Source organism: Fistularia commersonii, chromosome 18 (assembly GCF_037954325.1).
Source record: "Fistularia commersonii isolate RoL2024-O1a breed Wild chromosome 18, RoL_Fcom_v1.0, whole genome shotgun sequence".
Classification (NCBI taxonomy): Eukaryota; Metazoa; Chordata; class Actinopteri; order Syngnathiformes; family Fistulariidae; genus Fistularia; species Fistularia commersonii.
The window spans coordinates 13,844,546-13,861,425 of NC_141301.1; the positions used below are offsets into that span (position 1 = coordinate 13,844,546).

General features: G+C 44.2%; 2 protein-coding genes across 3 annotated transcripts in view; both read left to right on the top strand.

Annotated features, from left to right (window-relative positions):
- stx1a (syntaxin 1A (brain)) overlaps nucleotides 1-5,710 on the top strand; it is a 59,228-nt gene extending 53,518 nt beyond the window's left edge. Inside the window, exons 9-10 of one of the 2 annotated variants that reach the window (XM_086165088.1) lie at nucleotides 313-423; nucleotides 1,631-5,710. In XM_086165088.1, the coding sequence (XP_086021214.1) occupies nucleotides 313-423; nucleotides 1,631-1,708 (189 nt within the window). In that variant the 3' untranslated portion in view covers nucleotides 1,709-5,710. Of the gene's footprint in view, nucleotides 1-312; nucleotides 424-617; nucleotides 729-1,630 lie in introns of both variants that reach the window. The other variant, XM_086165087.1, reaches the window with a different exon arrangement.
- Nucleotides 5,711-9,096: 3,386 nt separating this feature from the next.
- Nucleotides 9,097-16,798, top strand: LOC147224495 (rab5 GDP/GTP exchange factor-like). Its single transcript, XM_086165084.1, has 9 exons — nucleotides 9,097-9,222; nucleotides 9,875-10,080; nucleotides 10,167-10,333; nucleotides 10,685-10,863; nucleotides 11,769-11,850; nucleotides 11,934-12,066; nucleotides 12,190-12,281; nucleotides 12,363-12,619; nucleotides 13,426-16,798. The coding sequence occupies exons 2-9, from the start codon at nucleotides 9,899-9,901 to the stop codon at nucleotides 13,852-13,854; spliced, it is 1,521 nt and encodes a 506-aa protein (XP_086021210.1). The 5' UTR covers nucleotides 9,097-9,222; nucleotides 9,875-9,898; the 3' UTR covers nucleotides 13,855-16,798.
- Nucleotides 16,799-16,880: the final 82 nt, after the last annotated feature.

Sequence of the window (16,880 nt, forward strand, 5' to 3'; positions counted from 1 at the left end):
GCTGTCCGTCTAATATTAAAAGGTAATTCTACCCGTGATTCCTCTTGCTTTCCTTTTTTTTTTTGCATGCATAGATGAAGCCAATTCCTTCTCACTGCAATGAAAATCCTTTATTATTGTTGATTTTGTAACATTACCGGCATCAGTGCTCAAATAGATAACCCCGCTCAGAGGGATGCAGGGCTTTTAAAAAATGACAAGGAAGGACTAAGACGATCCACCCGGCGATTAGACATAAACGAGATGAAGGCAATCGTAGACGCCTGTGGCGAGCCTCTAAATATGTCCCGTCCGCATGTTGTTTTCGTGCAGGGCCAGCTGGTGAACAACATTGAGCGGAATGTGGCGGAGACGGGAAACTACGTGGAGCACGCAAGGGACAACTTCCCCAAATGCAAAAAATTCAAAAAGACCAGTAAACGGGTGAGAACCGCGCACAGAGGCCGGAAACTAACTCCCGTGTCATTATTTCTCTTTTCTCCCCGTCCCCCCTGTCTCCTCCGCTCATTCGCCCCATTACTCACTCCTTCCTCCTGCATTTGGATCTCCACCTCCACCTGCCAACACATCTGGCTCCACCTGCCCTCCCCTGCCTGCATGCCACTAACCTCTCCCAGGGAGAAATGATAGACCGCATAGAGTACAATGTGGAGCACTCGGTAGACTATGTGGAGAGGGCGGTATCAGACACTAAGAAGGCCGTTAAATACCAGAGCAAAGCTCGGAGGGTGAGTCGCACCGACGCGCACGTCACCGGTGTTGCATGCAACGTGCAAAGTGTCGTGAAGCGTTGTGTGTCCACACGTCTGCCGTGTGTCTGCATGCGGGGGGGTTTGTGTGTCGTCGACGCATTCGGACGCCTCGTCTGCTTTCGGTGAAAATATAAAACTTATACGCACTGACGGAAAACCTGTTATTGATAAAGCCACGGCATGGATTCCTAGGTGTTGCAAGTAATGACCGTTCAAATAGTTGTATGATGCATTGAATTTAAAATAAGAAATAAGAAATAAGAGCAACTTCATTTATCCCGAAGAAAATTGTTTTGCCAGAGTTTCAAGTAAATAAATTATATAAACAGTAAAAAAAATTTAAAAAGGGGGGGGGGGGGAGAATAAGAAATACAAATAAAAACTATAAAGTGTCAAAGTCAAGGCTATAAAGTGATTTAAGGTCTTTAGTGCAAAGATTTGAAGATTCCCTGCGGCTGAAGGGAGAGGAATTTAAAATTATGAATTATTTATTTATTTATTTATTATTTATTTCATAAAATTATGAATAAAATAGAATCGCGGAGTGGAAAATGACTGAAGCGTAACATAAATTGTTATTTTTTCCGTTAGTGGTATCAGCGCACCCGCTCAAAAAAGCAAAACTTTTAAAGTGGAATATTGCCCCCCCCCCCCCAAATATTTCTCCATCCCCGAGCAAATCCCCTTTTGGATCAATCCTGCCACCTATCGGTGAATATTGATTATGACATCCTCAGGATGAAAACCGTCATCACAGGGATTGAAACCAATTTTTCTCATCTGATTAAAATGCATTCTCCTTCTGTCTCTTTATTATCCTGACAAACATGTCTAACTATCCACCCTCCCGTCCCTCCCCGTCCCCCAACCCAATGCAGAAATTGATCCTGATAGGAGTTTGCGTCGCAGCCGGTCTGGCCGTCCTCGTTATTGCTCTCGCCATCGGACTCAGTTAGGCCGGCGAATCACGCCCGACTCTTCGGGTCATGTGACGCCGTCCGGACGACGACTCACCCGTTACTGTTTCACATTTCCCTGAAAAACTCTTCAAAACACACCCTCGCTCTGATCTGTCCCTGGCCCGTGCACGTTCCCGCGAACTTTAATGTTCTTCAACTCCATTTGACAACACAATTATCTTCTCCCCCGTGAAAAAAAGTTACGGGAGATTATAGATTCTTACAATATGCAAATACAGCGTAGACGGTGAGGTTATCTGGGTAACTCCTGGAAGCGATTGCACTCATATCTTGGACTGTCCACCGGTCGCCTTAGCAACCGAATTACGATGACGTAACTCCTGAGAAGTCACTTGTAAATACGGAGGAACCCCGTTATAAAGCTCCCATTGGATTTGAAATTGTTGACCACTCACAAGACCGGTGATATCATGCAGTCCTTTCTACGTGTGTGTGTGTTTCCAATGAGTGTGTGGATTTCCCCAGATGACCGACGATTTCATTCGAGCGACTCCGATCGGAAGCTTCTGGATCAGATCTGGGCATTTTACGGCCAGCGGGCCACACCGGGCCCGTTTTACTTTTTTTATCTGGCCCATCAAACTATATTTTTTGAATATTTTCACATATTTCAATTTTATTATTTTGCTTTTGTTTAATTTTCTATGGATGATTTCATACAAAATAATGTCGGCACATTTATATGATCATTCATTATTTTAAAGTTGAAATAAAATGCCCTAATATTTCAATATTTAAATTGCAATTTTTATTATGTTCAATTTACATGATAACTATTCGGCCCGCGCATAAAAATTAAATAAGAAATGTGGCCCGCCGGCCAAAATAATTGCCCATCCCTGTTCTAGATGTTGGTTGTCGGCTGTTAGTGAATTTAAGCTTTGCTTTTACGTCACTTTGTCTTTTTTGATTTTGGCCTTGAGACAATTGTGTGTATTTATGCTGCGGTAATCTATTACTGTAATCTATATGCCTGCAAATACAGTGGACCCTCACTTTTCGCGGGACTTATGTTCCAAGACCCCCCGCGGTGAATTTCCGCAGAGACGTGATAATTTTGATGTTATTTACAGATACATTAACCCTCAACGAACCTCCCGCAAACTCTTATCAACCCACCATCGACTGTACTAGTACTCTCACACACCGACGCCGCACACTAACGTACGCTTTACTGACATTTTTATCTTCAGAAACATTATGACAAGCAGTTGCTGCGTCTGCTTTTTTTTCTGATTGAAAATGTTTTAATAAACTGCCACGACCCGACCATGAAGTTACAAAAGTGGAGCGATAGCACCATGTCGTCGCCCCAATTATGCGACATATTTTGCAGCATCTGTCATAGCTGCAAGTCGTTCGAGCGTGACACCAGTCTCTTGGATTTCTACCTCTTCTTGTTGCTCCTCTTCCTCTTCCTCTTCCTCTTCCTCTTCCTCTTCCTCTTCCTCTTCCTCTTCCTCTTCCTCTTCCTCTTCCTCTTCCTCGCCGGCAGACTTAATCCTCTTGGTGAGGTCGGTGTCTGTTAACCGATCCGTATTTTATTTATTCCATAAAATGATTGTTATTTTCCTTCTTAGGCTAGAAAATGGCTATTTCGTCAAGAAAAAAAATCTAATACAGCAAAAAAATCGCTAAATCGCGAGAACCAAATTACAAAATAAAAAAAGGAGCGAGGGCGCGAAAGCCGAACCGCGAAGTAGCGAAGGTCCTCCTGTATTTGGAACAAATCGCTGATGAGGTCACGATCGCGGACGTTTGGTGACTTTACGTTTAAAAGTGCAGTTTGTGTTTTGTGTGAATGCAAAGGTGCAGTTTGAAGCCGGAGGCAAACAAAAGGGATGCTAATCGGCATCTAATATTTTAATATTTAAGGGGCTTCGTGTTTGGAGGAAAACTGGAAGATGAGAATGACTTTGTTATATAATTCTCAACAGATTCTCCTTAAACATGAGAGTTAAACAACCACAAAATCCCAGACAATATTTTTTTCTCCAGTAAAGATTCCTGTCAACAGCGTCTCTAGCAACCACCAACCGCATTCTCCCGAGACCGCTGTACGTCAACATGCCGTTGTTGTTCGTGAAAAACTTTCGTTTTAGTCGGCGTAAGCAATCTTTAAAGGTGTTGTTGCACTTTGCTGAGACGGCTTGGGTTTAATTAATGAATTGTTGTTAACATACATTCTGGACCGGCTGCCATATTGTGTGGGTTACTGCAAAACTAAAAGCCCCGGGCGATTTGCTATCAATACAATGTCTTTGCCCCTTTTTTTCCATGAATTATAAACTCACTTTGATTCCTTTTTTTCATCGTGCTTCCTAAACGTGCACAAACTGCACCTGTGTTTTCAAGTGTCCGGGTCTGTGTGAGGTTTATATCGCTGTGACACTCCTAGAAATATGCTTTGTATTCATATTTCATCAAATTTTCTAACCTATTTCCTTCTGTTCCTTATCTGCTGCCGTGGATGAACCTCCTCCTTCCTCGCCGCCCCGTCCTTCTTCTTTTTATTGAACAACATTTAGAAGAAAATCATGATTATTATATGCTGTGTGGTTCTCGGAATCGTCATTGCTTCTGTCATAGGGGGAACACTGGCCTAAACCTCTGCCACATTCACGCTAAAATACACACACACACACACACACACACACACACACACACACTTACACGCGCGCAACGAAGCAAAAACAGAGGAGATACACATGGTCAGTTTCCTTTTATGGATGCAACGTATTACATGTACGGCACAAGTTGTGTTTACATGCGGCTCGGTATGTTTTCCACGCAGTATACGGGGCCCCGGTGTTTTTCGCATGAGTCGCTGTTTTGTAAACGTGTGGTTCTGCAAACTGTTTATCAGAGTGTTGTCGATGACATGGTGTTTTCAAAAGTGAATCGTTGAATGAAAACAAAACAAAACAAAATAAAAAAAGACGATATTTATTCGTTTCGACTTCCGAAATGGACATTTTGTGTCGTATGGGCAAAGCGAAAGGCCGCCGACCTGCAGTGTTTTAATGTTCGCCCTTTATTTGAATAATCCTCTCAAGCCCTTCTTACCTTCACTTCAATATCCTGCATGGTTTCGCTCACGGTGACCCCTTGATTGTTTTGTTCTTTTTTTGCAAAAAGGGAAGGGAGGAAGTGGTGCAGATGTTCTCCACAGAAACGCTCTTTTCCCCAAAGTCCCCTTCGTCCGGCGCTGGTGGGCTTCAGTCTGTTCCGGCCTCACGAGTTTGTGCGGCATTTTTAGACGGTTTCTCTCGAGTCGGTGTGAGTGCATGCGTGCACGTGGAACGCGGAAAAAAAAAAAACGAGTGTATTTTTGTAGCTACGTGTCTGAGTGCGTCACGTGCACGTTTCTTCGGGGTGAACAGGTGCTTATTACTAGCCAGTTGCGACTTTGCTTTGTATAGAGCTGATATAAAACCTCTCCTAACACTGCCACTATGTTCAAATCAGATGTTTCAAAGCTGTCGTTCGAGTGGATGCCTTTTCATTTGATACCTTTTTTCGTCTCTCAATGACCAAACCCCTTTTTTTTTGTCCGGCTACTCCTCTGCTTATTCTCGAAGTGAAAATATCGGCACAAACTCGGAGCGATCCCCCCCCCCGTGAAATACTCACAAGTCTCGCGGCGACGGATGAGACGTTCACTGACTGCTGCCATGTTGCCTTCGTGTTGTGTTGTTATGACATGGTCTCGTTTGATTTCGTTTTTATTTATTCGGTTTTCAAGGTGTCGTTTTTGGGAGAAATTTTGAGTCTGTACGCTTCTTTACAGACACGGCGGGAGTGAGTGAATGAATGAAAAGCTGTTATTTTTATCGGTCGGGCCGGAGGAGGAGGTAAATGTTTGCCTGTTCTTTCTTTTGTTTTGTTCTACTGCAGTGTTGCAAAGCTCTCTGTTTTTTGTTGTTTTTTTTTTTAATATGGGAATACAATATCAATAAAAACATGAAACATTCCAAATCAAAGTCTTGGTGTTCATGGAAACCTTTATTTTGGTGTGTCTTGTCTTTTTTTGTTTTGTTTTGCTTGGGATTTGTTTTACTTTACCCAACAGGGGTCCCAAACGCCGGTCCAAATCTATTAAAATTTAAAAATTTCCCAGTACAAGTACTACTCCTACTTCTTCTTCTCCTCCTTTGGCCTTTTCCCTTCAGTGAATCAACCTTCTCCATCTCGCCCCATTCTCTGTATCTCTTGAAAAAATCTTCCTCCAGATATAAAATGAACCCAAACAAGTTTTGGTTGAATATGAAATATGGAACAAGCAGTTTAATACTATACAATATATAACCTAATATTGCACACATGAAAAATCCTGTTTTCTGCTTAAGTAGCAGGATGCCAGTGTTAGCATCAGGTCGCTATGACTACTGTACACAGAGGAGAGGGTGTTTATGGGTCCTGTTGTGATTTTCGTGCCAAAACACCCGCGGAAAACTCTGGGATTTGTAGAATTAGTGATACATGCACTGTAGACTGTAACAACCGGCCAAATATAATTACTCTGCGGGCCCAATTTGGCCTGCGTGCCAGAGTTTGGCACCAATGCTCTCGACCTCCAATTCCAGCATCCGTCTACCCATATATTCACTATCCCCAACCATCTCAGTCCGGCTTCATGGTACATCTACCATGTGCCGTCCCTCTGATGGACTCATTCCTGATCCAAACCATCCTGGTCCTTCTCAAAGAGAACCTGAACATCTTCATCTCTGCTGTGTCCTCCAGCTCTGCCTCCTATCTTTTGGTTATTGTCAGTGTTTGTAGAGCATCTCACCACAGTCTCCTCCACCTTTCCTTTCCTTCTGGCTGATAGTCTTCTATCTCTTCGTACCCCTGACACTTTTCTCCACCCATTCAAACCCGATTGAGCCCGTTTCTTTACCACTTTTCCACATTCTTCTACACTGTTGACCTGAAATCCTCCGACTTCTTGATTTCCACTCCCTGTAGCCTCACTGTTCCACACACATGTATTCTGTCTTGCTGACAAGTACTACTGCTACTAATAATAATAATAATAATATTGATAATATTGATGGCACGGTGTCGCAGTGGTTCGCATTTTCGCCTCAGCTGGAAGAACCCTGGTTGGATTCCCTCAGGGGGTCTTTCTGTGTGGGGTCTCCATGTTCCTCCCACAGTCCAAAAACATGCAGGAGGTTCTCTGGAGACCCTTCATTGTCCAGACGTGTGAATGGTTGCTTGTCTCTAACTGACTGGTGACCAACCCTGAGCGCAGCATAGGCGCTAGAGAAGATGAATGAGTTAATGCTGAGGATTGTCTTCATTTTGTCAACAACTTTGAACCATCAATTCTTTGGATTTGCAGGAACTCACGTTGCAGCCCCTCTTAGGGCTGCAAGAGGAAAAGCACAGCGTCCATGCAGCGAATGACGGTGTGTCTGGGCTCTGTAACGCTGCGTAATACTAATCACACCCTTTGTCAACGAAATGTACTGTGAGCACAATACGGAGTCTCCAAGGAGAAATTCGGTCCTTTGTTATTGTTGAGAGGAGACCAAAACAACAAGCACCTGAGCACAGAGGTAATTTTAGAGAGAGTAACCACGCAATGAGCTTGGTGTAATAGATGATAGACGGCCTAACTTGTGAATACTTCCTGAATAAGAATTGGAAATATGTCTTTGCTTGCTATTTCTTCTGTTAGGAGAGGGTGGACTACAAAATATCTAAGCATAGTCTTGCAAGAACAAGCAGAGACACGTCTGAATATGACATTGTCTGGATGTGGATTGTGACTGTGAGGAAGAGACGCAAGTTGCACCCTAATATAGACTTTACGTCTTGCAAAAAAAAAATCTGTATTAAATTCCACATTAACAAATAAATCCTCTCGAAAGTCTACGCTTGATACAAATCATCCATATAATCTTAAACATAGCTATATTTTTAACATATAAACCACTATTAAGTACAATGACAACTTTCAAATATCCTGTTGTGGTTATTTATGCCTCTCTATTTGTAGTGTTCCTTGCAAAACAAAACACTCATAGTCACTTGTGAAGATTTTCCAGATTCAAACGTTCATCGGCTCTTCGGCCAGTGGCGTCTGCAGGACTGATCTGTTGTTCTTAGTTTGTAGATTTGAGTGGAAGAGGATTGTCAAATGTAAACATCCTGCTTAAACACTACAGCTGTAAAGTCATACATACACACCCTTCATCTTTTCATCGACGCTGTTTGTTATGCATGTGGCGATAACTTTTTTTATTTTTCACATGTTTTGCGACCTTCCAAAATCCAGACACACACTCAAATGCACTTTTCTATCTCGGTCTACTGCTTCAGTCAGCGGCTCGAGTTGATGGTGCAACTAAGAGGAGACATCAGAGAGAACAGAAATGGGTTGTCAGTGTGTTGAGAAGATTTCTGGATTCTGTTGAAGTGGAGACGAAGTGCAGGGGCTGCTGAGAGAGGCTTGAAGTCCCTCAAAGCTGACAGTGAGACGCACCCAGGAGGATAGGATGAGGGATGGGAAAGAACTGCAATATCATTAATTTTATTTCTCATATGGTAGATGGGGGTAATACAGCAATACCATTAAACTCCAAAGGAAAAGATTAGCAGGCTTGAGACTGAAAGGCATCATAAATTGCAATCACAGTACATCTGAAAGGCCTACTGTTGCTTGGAAACTGCAGTTTGATTTCATGTGTACGGCCATAAACTCTCAGAGAAGACATTGCGGCGGCAGACAAATGAGAAGGATCCTTTACCGGAGAAGTCTTAAAACTACACTGTGGAAACAAGTGTGGTAAAAGTCAGGTTTTTGTAATCTCACTAACTTAGACGTCTGTATGTGTTATCAGGGAAATGTACTTAAAGCCTAAGAAGTACTCAATGTGCAGTACCACGGTGCCTCTCACTGCTTAACCATAAAACAGGACGCCGCATGTATTAGATGTCTTTTGCTGTTCTCGACGTTGAAGTCATGTTTAACTATTTAATATGCTGCTGGAGTGTCACATCTGTGAAGTCTTCATACCCTGTTTAGTGCAACGTGGTCCTGGGAGAAACTTCAAATTGACTTTTTCATGCAGAAAAACTTAATTTAGGTTTTAACGAATGAATTTCCAAGGATGAAAAATGTATTTCCCAAATATTGAGGAATAGACAAATTAAGTTACATTTAAAAAGTAAAATAAAAGGAGGCTAAAATATCTACTCGAGTAGCGAATGTGAGTAAAAGTACCCAATTAGTAACTGAATCCGTCAACCCGAGTTGTTGCTTAGAAACTGTAAATCAGTTTCTGCTATTCATCCTCCACGCCGGTAGGTGGCGCTAGTGAGACACCTCCCTGTCGTTCACAACCGCCGTGAACTGTGCGAAGAGGAAAAGACGCGTCTCGTCCCCGCAGCTTTGAGCTAATGTAAACAACATTGACCCGCCGCAGAAACGAACAGGGACGACGCGAACGTTAGATTTGGACCCCGCGAATGGGAGCGTAGGTCGACACAATGCATCGGGCACCTTTCATAACGCAAAGTTCATGTAGCTAGTCATCCCAGCGGTGCGGGCTAGCTTTGTAATTAGCCACAGTAAACAGTGGTGGCTAACCCTGGATTAGCTTGTTATTTTCTCGATGTGATCAGTAAACATACATCGCTGTCCGCTTCTGTCGCTCGAAACGACCGTTCGGGCTCTCTTGGCGACATTAAATACTCTTAAACTTGGGTTGACTTTGCGTTTTAAACGACAGTCCAGTCAACGCTCTACCTTTTTATCAGTTGATATACGTGAGAACCGAAAGCAGGACATTAGCTAATGCTAACAAGTTCCTTGGTCAGACCTTGACCGCTCAGTCTCCTTTGAGGTGCTTCCTTCGAGCTTTCGCCCGTTTCAAAACGATTAAAAAAAGGAGCCATTCGGTCACAAAAGTTCCCAACAAGTAACTGTGATCGCTGAATATATCGACACGGTCCGGTTGTGGAAGCGTGGTGACTTTTTCTCTTGGGCTGCAAAGAGTTGAATGTAATCTAATGTTCCATTTAATGTGATTAACCGTCTACAAAACCACTCTTTATTAAGCTGTGCCAATGCACAGCTATGGGGGTTTTCTCCAGCTCAATAGTTCCTTGTGTCGTGGTTTTCCCCAGCAGTCCTCCCAATCTCGGTGAAGGATGATGAACCAGAGATCCGAACGGCGTGGTTTCCATCTGGACCAATCTGAGCTGCTTTGTAAAAAAGGATGTGGTTTTTATGGCAACACCGCCTGGCAGGGCCTGTGCTCAAAGTGCTGGCGGGAGGAAAACCAGAGAGAAAAACAAAAGCAGATCCAAGAAGATTGGGCTCTCGCCGAGAGGTGTGTGTAAACCTGTGCGTGATTTCCTCGCCGTTCATCCATTCACCTGCTCGGCGTTCAGCAGTACATTTGTATGTCTCGGCCAGGCTGCAGAGAGAAGAGGAGGAGGCATACGCCAACAGACAACAGAAGACACAGCCGCCCATCACGCCCTTCAGCAAGTTTGAAGAGCGAAAAACTAAGGAAAAATCCAGCAAGGTCAACACTGTCACAAAGTTTTTTACTCCCTCCACTAAAACACCACCAAAGAAAGGTACACGTGCTGGAGACACACCTGTAGAGTCTGACGCTCTTTCCTGTCATCTTCCATTTTAGCTTTTGCTTTCTGATCTTGAGATGAGGGGTGCTGTATTTATTGTCATTCTCCATCCACGTTGCTTCATGATTTCATCAAAGTTATCTGCGAGTCATTTTTACAAAGTGTGATTTATCATTTCAAAGCACGTGGCATGTCTTTGTGAGCTGAATCATTTCTTTGTGCTTTAACACCTTGGTTGTTGTTCGGTAGCCAGCAGGATATTAGATGTCCTGACACTGTAACAGGAACGGGATAGGATGAATACACCAATGTCACTAAAACTGAACATCAAATGTCTTTCCTCAGATGTCTCTCCTCTCAATGCTCAGTCCAGCCCAAGCTCCAGCTCGACGGGAAGCCGACACTCCTCCTTGGACACTGACCACGCAACCAGAGAGTTCATCGATTTTCTCAAGCCTCTTAAGTTTGGCCAGGAGATCTTCAAACAGTGCCGGGCTTTCACCGAGAGCATGGCCTACAAACGGGTGAGCGCTGCAGGTTATCGCTGAATGTTTGTCCGGCCATCAGAGATGCACTTTTGATTTATTTTTTCTACTTTATTACAGCTTTCTTGACAAATTTTTTTTTTTTTTTTTCAAACAGACTGATTGCAGTTTTTTTGGCAAACTCCAGTTTTTTTTAACCTGCCCAGATGCACATGCTAGGTTTTAAGCTGACGTTACAAAATCGCTTTATTTATGTTTTTGATGTCCGCACTTGAAAAAACAGTTAAGGTAAAAAAAAATTAGCCCATACAAAAAAAAAAAACAATTTCAAGTGCGTGCGTGTTTGTTTGGTCGCCATGATACTGCCCAAGTTGCTATGGACATGACTCAACCACCATGTCTGTAAAACAGCCTGGCAGAGAGTTGTGAGAAGAGCGGCTTCTCACATCTTCAGTTTGCAATGAAATCCGTCTTTGATGACGGTTTGATCGATCGGCATTTCCCCTTTCTTTCTGATTTACATTCACTTTTAAAATGAGATGAGATGAGATGAGAACAACTTTATTAATCCCGAAGGATATTGTTGTGCCAGAGTTTCAGGTAAAAAAAAACAAACAAAAAAAAAAACATAACAGTAATAGATAATAGTAGAAAGGAGGAAGAATAAGAAGTATAATGAAATATGAATTGTCTTAACTGTTAGCAGTAACTACAAAGATTGAATATTCAGAAGAAGTAATAGAAAAATAGAAGTAGAGAAATTAGGAAAAAGAGACACTAAGGTGAAGAGAAACTCTGGTCAAACAAAATAAGAATTTGTATTCATCCATTTCTGCGCTGTGAAATTCCTCTAAATAAAAACTGTCAATGGCAGATGTAATCATTTCCAATCAGTAGATGGCAATAATCTTTGTTCATTGTCAATGACCTTTCTTTCTGTTCAGGACATGGGTGTTGACGACCTCTCGGAGTGCGTACAGGATTTTTACCAGAATCTATCAGAACGCCTGCAGACCCAGTTCAAAGGTAGCGCGTTACTCCTCTGCACAAATGAAGGTTCAGTGGAAATGCGAGTCTTTCCCAGACAATCTCTTTGCTTCTCCTCTCAGGTTCGACAGAGCATGTAGAAAGCGTCATGGATGAGGTAGAAAGATATATGATGACCCGTCTTTATAAGGAGGTATTTTGTCCAGAGACCACGGACGACGAGAAGAAAGACCTGGCTATTCAGAAGAGGATCCGGTTAGTACTGAAAGCTGTCAAAGTAACTTTTGGAGAGATTGTTTAGACATCTGTCGATGTCAAAGCATTGCCTCGATTCAGAAATCCGAGTTAGACTCAAATCCCGTTCATGGTTCTTTACAGAGCGTTGCATTGGGTCACCATTGAGATGCTCTGTGTTCCTGTGGATGAGGAGATCCCAGAGGTGTCTGACAGCGTGGTCAAAGCCATCACAGGTGAGACTCACGCCGGCTGGACGCTTGGACGCCCCGGCCAACGTCGGTAACAGTTTGCCTTCGATCTCCGCTTCCCACCAGACGTGATCGAAATCGATTCCAAGCGAGTGCCCAAAGACAAGCTGGCGTGTATCACCCGCTGCAGCAAGCACATCTTCAACGCCATCAAAGTCAGCAAGAAAGAGGCAGCGTCCGCAGACGACTTCCTGCCCACGCTCATCTACATCGTGCTGAAGGCGAACCCTCCGCGGCTCCAGTCCAACATCCAGTACATCACCCGTTTCTGCAACCCCAGCAGGCTAATGACCGGAGAGGATGGCTACTACTTCACTAATTTGGTCAGTCAGCCCATGAGTGCACGCGTACACACACACACACACACACACACACACACTCAAACACACTCTATTTTATACATATACATATACAGATACATATACGTCATTGTCGTCTAGCTTCTTTAATCCTTACTTTAGCAGGGAAAGTTCTTCTCAAAGTCATGGTGAAAAATTCTTTGAGCAACTCCATCAGAATATGGGAAGGGGGCTCCTACGGGTCAGAATGTTTGGCTGGATTTGCCTCACCGAGGCGATCCAGGGAGTCCCAGGCCCGTTCGAACGTAGGATCGGTAGGTTGGAAACGTATAACCTCGCAATTCATCTCAGAGAACGTCTCCACGGTAACTCGTACTGTAAACCTAAGCTGCTCCGGATGTCGTCAGGTACAAGAGAAGAGACTGCGGGTCACAGCATGTATGAAAACACTTCCCATTAAGCAGCCTTTATGGGAAAAAAAACCCTGAAATTATTTTTATTGAATTTCCTCATTTCACTGACAGGATACAGATCAAACCCAAACTCTGGCTGTCAGTACAGAAATGGAAGGTAAACGTATGAGCCGGTTAAATAATGTTTTTGTGTTTTTTTCAAATAAGCTATCGAGGATTAATAATTATGCTTTAATCAGGATCGTAATCTTGAGTAACCACACAAATGCATGCAAACAGAATGACCAGAAAAGTAATTGATCGGCAAGATGACACTCAGATGACTTTATATGGATATCTCAATGTCAGCAATATTGTAGCTGTCAACTAAGATGTAAAAGGAGTTTTTGACACCTCTCCTACGCGTCCCGTCTGCAGTGCTGCGCCGTGGCCTTCATCGAGAAACTGGACGGCCAGTCCCTCAACCTGAGCTCCGAGGAGTTTGACCTCTACATGTCTGGCCAGGCTTCGCCCAACTGGCCGCAAGCCAGCGGAGGTTCCTCCTGCTCCCCGGGCAGCGCCGCTCTCAGCCAGGTTCACAAACGCCTCGACCTGTTGACAGGGCTCGGAGAAAGGCAGGAGCGCGTCATGGAGAAAGCGCGCCAGCTGGAGACCGACCTGATCGACTGGACGGACGAAGTGGAGCAGAAGGTGCAAAGCGTCCTGGACAGTTTTCCACCGGAGACGCCAAACGATCCCCCCGCCACGGCCGGCGGGGCGACGGCGGCCTCCTCGGCGATTGACTCGGATAACATTGAGAACGAGCATCTGCCCCCGCCCCTGCAGCCTCAAGTTTTTGCCGGTTGACCCGAGTCGCTCCGCCCCGAATCACAGGAACCCCTTTAGATGCTTCGCTCCACCGACCCTCTTCTCCCCGCTGGTAGAATCCACAGTCCGCATGCACATAGAGCATCCGTCTTGACACGGATCCCGTTTCCGCTCCAGCCGTCAAGTCCATCCATCTTTTCGTCCAGACCCTGGACACGTCGACAGAAGCCCGGAGGCCTGAATCCACATGGAACAGCAATTACTATTAGCAACCATGCAATTGAGGGAATAGTTCACCATTTTGGGAAGTACTCTCGACCAATTTCTCATTTTCTGGATGTGATGACGAACCCCCTGTGAGCAGTCGGTCCCACTGAAGGCGGGGCCGGACCAAAGTGTCGGGGTGCTAAAATCAGTTGACTTTCTTGACCTCAGAGGTAGGAGACTGTTTTTTTATTTCATACACGGAGCGGGTGAACCACCTGGCACGCGATCATCTTGGTGTTCCAACTCGCCACTGCGTCTCTTCAACTGTTTTTTTTTTAATCTCCCTCTCACTCTAAAATCCTCTGAAGGCGTAATCCCTGTCCGGATTTCCATCCTCTGCCTGCGCTGATCTCTTTCGGTCTCTTTCGGTCAAAATCGTGACAGTTCTGCTCCTCAGAATTTCCCCCCTTGTGGAATTTGTTCTTCCGACTTCTGTGTTCCCCAGTTTTAGTCTTATTGTCAGGCAATATAAACACTAACGACCGGATGTGTTGTATTTTATTTTTATTTATTTTAGTGTTGAACGGCACTTTTAAGTGGCTCGTCGTTTCTAAAAATGAGCTTGTATTTTTACTCCGGTGACACACCGGGGTGCTTTTTGCAGCACGCCGTTCCAGTGTCTGTCTGTAAAACAAGGAATTTGGAAACAGTTAGCTTAGCTTAGCATTAAAATAGCTGGATTCCCCCCCTCGGCGTCACAAAACCCACAAATCAGTTCCTCATATTTTAATAAGAGTGTTGGAGAGACTTCCATCCCAAATTACAGTATTATCAGCCTGATGTGGAGTCCTATTGATAACATCGATAAAGCAATAGAGAAATCCTGCATCCCACTTTATCCTTTGTGTTGTTTACCACACAAATGAAAAAACTCCCACCGTGAATATTTGTGTCTCTTCCCCATGCGGCTGGTGCTACGTGTTCTTTTTTAACAGCAGAGAACCAGCGTCGCTTGTCGCAGGTCAGCCGGCCAGCTGGCGGCGGCTCTGCGCTCATGGCAGCTGATTTAAGACTGAGTGTCAGTTATTGCTCAGTGAAGCCCAAACAGACTAGCTAAATCTGCTTTTATTTAAATTTATAGTAATGATTCCCCCTCAAATCAGCTTTTTAATAGACGGACACTTAAAAATCTCTGCTTTATTTTTGTGTGTGTGTGTGTGTGTTGTGCATTTATCAGATTAGGACAGGTGTGGAATCTTAATCACTCGCGGGGCTAATGAGACATACATATTCCCAAAATGCCAATTTATACCTTGAATCTGAGAACTCGCGGGGTGGAACCGTGGTCCCTGACCGGAGGTTTAAAAGCTCTGATGCGGTGCTTTCACAGTTTTAGTGCAGCTGCGGGTATGAAGAGGCCTCTGCACGGGCGCGGGGGTTTATTTTTGTTTGTTTTCAGGGGGAACTACGCCCCTTGGTGTGATTTGTGTGTCGCATCCTCTTCAGGCAGGATCTGCGCGGCACCCGGAACGGTGCGCAGAACACCTCGTCTTTAAAATGAAGGCGTGGCAGATCCACTCTCCCCTCAGCACCAACGCCGGCGTGCTCGGTACTCGTCCTCTCGTTCTTTGTTTGCGCGGACGCATACGTTGTCACTGATCGTGTCCAACAGGTAGATCCCAACTCTGTTCCGACAAAGCAGGTCGGGCGGACATGCAGCGCGACCCCGCTCCATGACCCCTTCTTTCCCACAGCGTGGTGTGTGTTTTTAGTGTTTATCAGGCCCGTCCACCCAGAGACACGTGCGTGTGCGTGTGCGTGTGCGTGTGCGTGCGACGACCATGCATGCAAGCAAGTGTGTACGTGCTGCATGGACACGTCCTGTTACTGTTGAAGATGATACAAAGCCTCCAGCCATGTGTGACTGTTGTCGTGTTTCGTGCCCGACTTCTTCCGGCCAGCAGCCGGATGTACAGAAGCGGTTTTATTTTTCTACGGAGCGGCAGGTATCAGCTCTTCTGAATGCAATAGGAGACATTAATCCTGTAATATTTACAGTAGCGCTCTGGTTACAGACGTCTGCTTGAAGACGGGACGCCGGAATCCACGATTGAACCGGAAAATGATTAAACTCTGGTTTCCTCCAGAGGGTCACATTTCATGTTAACAAACGTGTTTCAAAGCAATCCTGAGGGAAATGACTTTACAGCAGAACAATCAGTACAACAGGTTTTATTTACTTTGATGCACTTTTAGTTTGATTTGGTTTTTGTAATTTGGATGAAGGGTGAGGATGACGGTAGAATTGTTTGGTTACAACAGTGTTGTTACCTGTTGCCACACAACTACACTGTGCTTCGGGTGTGTATTTATTGGTATTTGAAAATTAAGCGGTGGCACAAAGGTTTCGCAAAACTATGTGTGTTTGGAAAATGTGAAGGACACGTTTTTCCACTTTAGATCATCCTAGTCTGGTATATCCTTTTCATTCATATCCGCAGCAGTAAAGTTGTGACGGCTCCACAGTTTTTGTTTTCAGAAAAGGCTTTTTATGGCAAACCCGATAGCTTGAATAATTTATTAATGCACTGTAAGCTGTTAATCAGGTATTTTAAGAAGTTAAAACACCTTTGTAACCTTATAGGTTTGTTATTGTACCACACGGGAGAAGGTAACTCAGTACTATATTTAATTTAAATGTAACTTATTGGGGCAGTGTTGGTATATTTGCATCGATGGGTGTATGATGATGACTAATAAAAGCTGGAAATGCTCATGCAGGCCTCGACAGTTTCCACTTTTGCAGTTTCACAAAGCTGTCTCCACAAATTTCTTTTTTAATTGCGCAAAAGGGACTA